Source organism: Coregonus lavaretus (assembly GCF_964263955.1).
Source record: "Coregonus lavaretus genome assembly, contig: HAP1_SCAFFOLD_544, whole genome shotgun sequence".
NCBI lineage: Eukaryota > Metazoa > Chordata > Actinopteri > Salmoniformes > Salmonidae > Coregonus > Coregonus lavaretus.
The window spans coordinates 22,616-29,459 of record NW_028160932.1 but is presented as its reverse complement, the minus strand read 5'-3'; the positions used below and the strand labels follow the sequence as shown (position 1 = coordinate 29,459).

The window sequence follows — 6,844 nt, the reverse complement described above, 5'->3', positions numbered from 1 at the left end:
TGTGTGGATCTAGTGAAATCATTAATGTTTTGATCTATTATTTACCCAAAACCCCATCCAGAGTACTACATGTAAACTATAGTGCTTTATTCTAAAAAAAATACCTGGAATTGTAGATTCAATGTCATCTTGAATTTAAATGAGTTAACACACATCTAACTTTTTTGACAGAAATCAGAAAAGGTCCAACAGGTTTCACCAAAAGCCACTAAGTCAAAACCAGAGAAGGATGGTTCTTCAGGAAAAAACAGGGAAACAAGCAAAGGTATTGTCTCCTGTTTAAAAGCTCTTCATGCCATCTCCCTTACACTTCATTATTTAATCATTTATATTTATCGACATCACCAGCTGAGTGTCATTGCGCCTGAAGTTGGAAGACAACCGTAACAAATTGGATGCATTCTTGTTGCCAGGCTGTATAAGGTGGATAGTGTAATAATTATAGTAATGCTCTGACTGTTGCTCTTTAGCTTACCATTTCTCCATTGATTGGATCTCTCATTTGCATTGCAGTAGACATTTTACCAGAGCATCAGATGGCATATTTTTTTTTTTTTTTTTTTTTGTCATTTAGCAGACGCTCTTATCCAGAGCGACTTACAGGAGCAAGTAGGGTTAAGTGCCTTGCTCAAGGGCATATCGACAGATTTTTCACCTAGTCGGCTCGGGGATTAGAACCAGTGACCGTTCGGTTACTGGCACAACGCTCTTAACCACTAAGCTACCTGCCGCCCCACCTGCCGCCCCACAGGCAATTGCCTTACCATATCTTATCTCACTATACCTCCCTAAAATTAATTCTGTGTTACATACATGCCTGAATTCCTGTGACTCATTGTGTCAAGGTGTTGGTCTGACTCGGCTTACTTTACTGAACTTTACTCTAAATCAGGGATGGGCAACCTACGAGCAACTGTGACCCCTCATGATGAGTTGTGATTTTTTTGTGGCCCCCACCTAAAGTTGCCCATCCCTGCTCTAAATACTGTGTAAAACACCTGTTGGTGTACTATTCTGCTAATCGCTGTGGAAAAGGGTATTTGTAATCATGGCAGCTTTTTTATTTCTATTAAACAGGATCTTGTTTCATGGAGCTGTTGTCAAAGGTTGGACTGGAAGATCATTATGAAAACAAGCTGACGTTAAGTACTGTCCTTGAGATAAATGATAATACTACATCAGATGAACCACTTACCACTATGCAGTCACTTCCAGGGGCCCTCCTTAAGAAATTAATGATGGCAAATGTAAATGCTAGGAGTGTCAAAAGTATGTCCACTGACCAGGAAGTTCCATATTATGGAGTAGACAACCTGGACACTGACTCTGATACCAGCAATGTCATTAATCCACTGGACCTGATTACAGCCCTGTTTCTGTGCTCAGATAGTTTCCTGCAGCAGGAGATGGTCCAGAAAATGTCCATGTGTCAGTTTGCTGTTCCTCTCCTGCTGCCAAACTGTGACACAGAACAAAGCACTTTGATGCTGTGGGCCTTGAGGGACATCGTGAGGAAGTTTAGACCCTCTTCCCAAACGGCCACAAATGCTTTCGTGGAAGAGAGAATAGTTCTCTCTGATATTCCCATGGTGTCTTTTGTTAGGCTAGGAGAGAGCAGCTTGTCCAAGTCTCAGATTTTGAACAAGTTGCTTAGTAACCCTCAACAGTACCATGATACATTTGTTCATCATGATATGGAATGTGGTGATGTCTCTCGGCAAATCTCAGATGGTCTAGTTGAAATCAGCTGGTACTTTCCATGTGGGAACAGAAACATAGACATGTTCACTAAGCCTGTGGCTGTTGCCAATCTCAGAGGAGACATCAGGTCCTTTGAAAAACAGTTCTCCTTTCTGTGTCAAACATCAGCTGCAGTTTACATTTTCACTGATGATTTAAAGACAGATCTCAAGTTGTTGAAAACCAAAGACACAAAGGCAGAGTTATTTCTGGTCGTCAACTCTCAAAGAAAAACATTCAGAGTAGACACATTGAAAAAAATTATCACAAACTGCAGGATCAAAGACAGAAACGTGATTGTGAAGAAGAAGCAGAATGATGAAGAATTTGTCAAGACCCTTCAGTCCTCGGTGGGTGACATCGTGGAAAAAAGTACAAACCGATTGACAATTGAAAACATGGCTGACGTGGCTCGTCAGAGTAAGATTCTGGTTGATGAAGACAGTAATGGGTGTCAGAGTGCCAGGAAGATGGCAGATGAAATCACCATTAACATCAAAGACACAATTAAATTCAAAGACAAACAGCTACCCTTACAAGGGCAAATCTGGAAAGAGCTTTCCCAGTTGGAGAAAGAGAGATGTAGGCTGAGAAAACAAGGGGATCAAAACATTGAACACTACAAGAGCTCTCTGAAGAGAAAGGAGGAAGAGCTGAGAGAGAAACAACATACATTTGACATGTCAGATGCAATGGCAAACTTTATGTTAGGAATGTCAAGATCAGGACCTGAGCGATCCTATTTCCTCAAATGGATGCGCATAAATCTGGACAATCTGTCACGTCAGAACCTGTCTGGTTTGCGGGACCAGTACAAAGATCTTTGCCAATATTCTCCGGAGAAAAAAGACGACATTAAACATTTGGATAAGCAATTATCTGACTGTTCATTAGGTCTGGAACACTTTCTTCGTGAGTTGGGCCAGTTATATGAAGCTTCCTGCTCCCTCCCTGAAAGTAGCCTACAAAGGAAACAGATGGAGCATCTACCTGGATTGTGTGCTCAGATGCTGTTGGATGGTTTCCCCATTGAGCTTGTGGATGGAGATGCATCAAATATCCCTCTGAAATGGATATCAGCTGTACTGACTCAGCTTCATACTCTTGTCCAATCCAACAGCAAGATCCGGGTGGTCACAGTTTTAGGGGTCCAAAGCACTGGGAAGTCCACTCTCCTCAACACCATGTTTGGGATCCAGTTTGCTGTCAGCAGTGGAAGATGCACCAGAGGGGCTTTCATGCTACTGATTAAAGTCAACAAAGAACTCAAGGAGGAGCTGAAATGTGACTTCATCATGGTCATCGACACAGAGGGGTTGAAATCACCAGAGCTTGCTCAACTTGATGATAGCTATGAACATGACAATGAATTGGCGACACTAGTAATAGGACTCAGTGATGTCACGATTATCAACATTGCCATGGAGAACTCCACAGAGATGAAAGACATTCTACAGATTGTTGTTCATGCTTTTATCAGGATGAAGGAAGTGGGGAAGAAGCCAGTATGTCATTTTGTGCATCAGAATGTGTCAGACATGTCTGCTCATGACAACAACATGAGGGACAGGAAGAAGTTGTTGGAACAGTTGAATGAAATGACCCTGGCAGCAACCATAATGGAGAAGAAGGAGAATATCACCAAGTTCACTGACGTGATGGACTATGATCCAGACACAAGCAGCTGCTACATCCCAGGACTCTGGCATGGGACTCCCCCTATGGCTCCAGTCAATGCTGGCTACAGTGAGGCGGTGTACAATTTCAAGAAGAGCTTGATGAAAGATTTTAGAATCTGTCAGAGAAATGATGATTTGACACATTTCCTGAAATGGACACAAAGCTTGTGGGAGGCAGTGAAATTTGAGAAATTCATCTTTAGTTTCAGAAACAGCTTGGTTGCAGATACATACTCCAGATTATGCTCTGAATACAATGGTTGGGAATGGGCCTTCCAGAAGGAGATGTATTCCTGGATGATGAGTGCTGAAACTAAAATATCCAATATTGTCATGACAGATCAATATCCCCAGAGGTCCTTAAAAGATGTGCTAAATGACTTGTTGAGAGAAGCATCTGAGAAGCTTGCAGAGGGAGAAAATAAAATCCAAGACAATCTAGTAAAATACTTTGAAAAGGAAGATGGCCATGTCAATCTGGTGGAAAAATACAAGGAGGATTTTGTGTGTAGTGCTAAAACACTGAGACGAGAGACAGAAAACACAGTGAAGAACAAACTGCAAGGAGCAGTTGAAATCAAAGAGGGAATGACAGAACTGAACAACATCAAGCGCTCTCAGGCAAGTACAATGGAGCAAAAGGTACTAGAATTGCTTCAGATTTGTAGACAGGAAAAATCTGGTCTATCAGATGAGGCCCTCAGGAAAGAGTTTGAAATCATGTGGAAGAAAACTCTTTCTGAGATACACTTCAAAGGACTCCCACAACGAGATGTGGCTCAAGATGCCTTCCTTATGTTAAGAGGAAATATATCAACAATTAGTGGGCATGTCAATAGAATGGTGGTTCGAAACAATCTGGTGGATTGTGGTAAAAAGGAATTTGCTGTGGAATCTGGGGGTTTAGGGAAGAAAATTGGGGGCTTAGTTATGCACTGGGATAGCGACCATTACAGGAAGAAACTCAAAAATTTGTGTGGTAACATCATAACACACTGTCAGGACTTGATAACCCAGAAGGTGGAAAGCAAAACAGATTACCATGATACTTATATCAAAGAGCTGCTGAACAAGATTGATGAAATGTTGCAACAACACAAGAATGTAAAAATCAATGAGGAATGTGAGGTTTCTCTGAAGCTACACATCTGTGGCAGAGCAGCCGGAGAGTTTCAGAAGATGCATGATAATTTCATTGAAGTCAATGAAAAAAATAAAAATAAAAATGACCCAAAGAAGAGTCTGGAACCGTCTAAGAACAAGTACCTTACTGAGTTCAGAGACGTATTTCATAACCGAGACCAGTGCCAAAAGAAAGCTGAGGACTTCACAAAGCTCTGTTTGCAGCCAGCTGTACAGGACTATGTGACCAAAATGATTGGTCCTGATGTAGTTGATGAAGTGAAGATCGGTAAAGGGTCAGAGGATTACAGCACACGGACGGCCTTCCAGTTCTCCATTTTGAAACAGCTCCTGGCTGATGGAAAATATGAGAAATATAAAGAGTACATTAGTCATTATGAAAGGTTTGTGAAGGACTGGCTGTTTGACCAGATTGGCCAACAACAGTCAAAGGACCGCGGTCTGGAGAAATTGGAGAAGAAACATCTTTCAGAGATGGTCAAGATGATCACTTACACAATCTCTAACATCAGTGAAACTACTGGCATAAAACATGTAAATGATGTCAAGACATTCATTCAGAACATCTGCAGCGCCCTTGAAGAGAAGCTGGTCCTCAAGGACGCTCTGGATTCCATCTTGATTTTGAACACCGCAGACACAAAACAGTTTGCTGTCTACCTCACAGAGTGTGTGAGAGAAATGGAGCAGTCACTGACAGCTACGTATGACATAGGAGGAGACATCAAAGAGAGACTCAGATCTCTTCCATTCAAGCCTCACGACGAGATGTTCACCAGTCTGTTTGGCTGTGGGAAGCAATGTCCCTTCTGTGGTGTGCCTTGTGAAGCAGGGGGGATAGAGCACAACAAACACCATTCCTCCATTCACCGTTCACAAGGTATCTGTGGTTATAGGGATACTTATTCACAGAAATTAGTAATTGAGATATGTTCATCTCTTGTGGTTAGTTGCAAAGCAGCATTCTCCAATGCTGTGACTGGAGAAAAGGTTCACCCCTACAAGGACTACCAGACATATTACCCTGATTGGACCATAACTGGTGATGCCAGCGTGGAGGCGTCAGACTACTGGAAGTATGTGATGGCCACATTCCATGAGAGAATCGCTAAAGAAGTAAATGCACTTCCTGCTGATATCCCAGGGGACTGGAAGGCGTTAACACCTGATGATGCAATGAGAAGCTTAAAAATGTCATTCAACATGAAATGAAGTACTATATAATGACTTGTTGACCAAAAACATGATTGACTTTTCATAGACTTAACAACCAGGAATTACATATCACAGAATCAACATATGTAGAGCCAGTTGTCTCAATAAAGTTTTTGAAATAATGTGCAGTTCTGGCAATACCCAATGCAATTTTGAAAAAGAACAAATGCAGCTTGGAAAAACATATTTAATCTATATGCATTCATAAATATTTGACGTCTTAGCAATTTACAGATCTGATGTTCCATAATGAAATACATAGCTAACACTTTGAATTTGATGCGAAAGGAATAACATTTTCTAATAGATGTAGATGTAAGCAAATTCAGAAATCCTACAAATAAGAAAAGTAAAGGTGAACACCAACATGTTAACTAACAGATTCAGTGTTTTACTTGATAATGTCCATAAATAAACACAATACACAGGTAAATAAGGAGCTAGTCTGACATTGTTCATTTAGTTTCAATTATAAAAAATATATTTCTGTCATTTAATTACCATCTAACCTATGGTTTCATATGCCTTAATCACAGTTTAATGATTTAGAAGGGACTGCATGGTTCAGTGGGAAACAGTTGTTTTTTGTTTTTATTTTAATTGTGAACAAAATGCATTTCTTGTTTCACATTGATTATACTTTCAACAATTTACTTAATCAAAAATGATTACTTACTAAGTAGATTTAAAATGTTTTTATTGGACCACACCTTAATAGTGATTTGTCCAATGACGTGGCCAGTTTTGAAGGTATTTCCCAGCGTCAATCTATTCAATGAGGATTTTATTTTTAATGATGTTGATAACAATGATTTTATGATGATTTTATGTTTGTTGTTGTTGATGATGATGATTTTCTTCTTGTTCATGATAATTGCATTTTTGTTGTTAAAGATGATTACATTTTTGCTATTGATGATTACATTTTTGTAGTTCATGACAACAAGTGTGGTGATAATAATGTGAGATTGAGGGAATTACTTTTCAGCCAATAGTTGATATTGTTATATTTTTTTCTGCACTGAACACATAGTTTACAGACATATTGTGAAATAATGCAAATGATG

The 6,844-nt window shown here is 40.0% G+C and overlaps 1 protein-coding gene across 1 annotated transcript; it reads left to right on the top strand.

Moving 5' to 3' along the window:
* Positions 1-1,077: 1,077 nt before the first annotated feature.
* On the top strand, positions 1,078-6,475 carry LOC311121288 (up-regulator of cell proliferation-like). The gene has a single exon (XM_084195792.1). The coding sequence runs from the start codon at positions 1,089-1,091 to the stop codon at positions 5,772-5,774; it is 4,686 nt and encodes a 1,561-aa protein (XP_084051918.1). The 5' UTR covers positions 1,078-1,088; the 3' UTR covers positions 5,775-6,475.
* Positions 6,476-6,844: the final 369 nt, after the last annotated feature.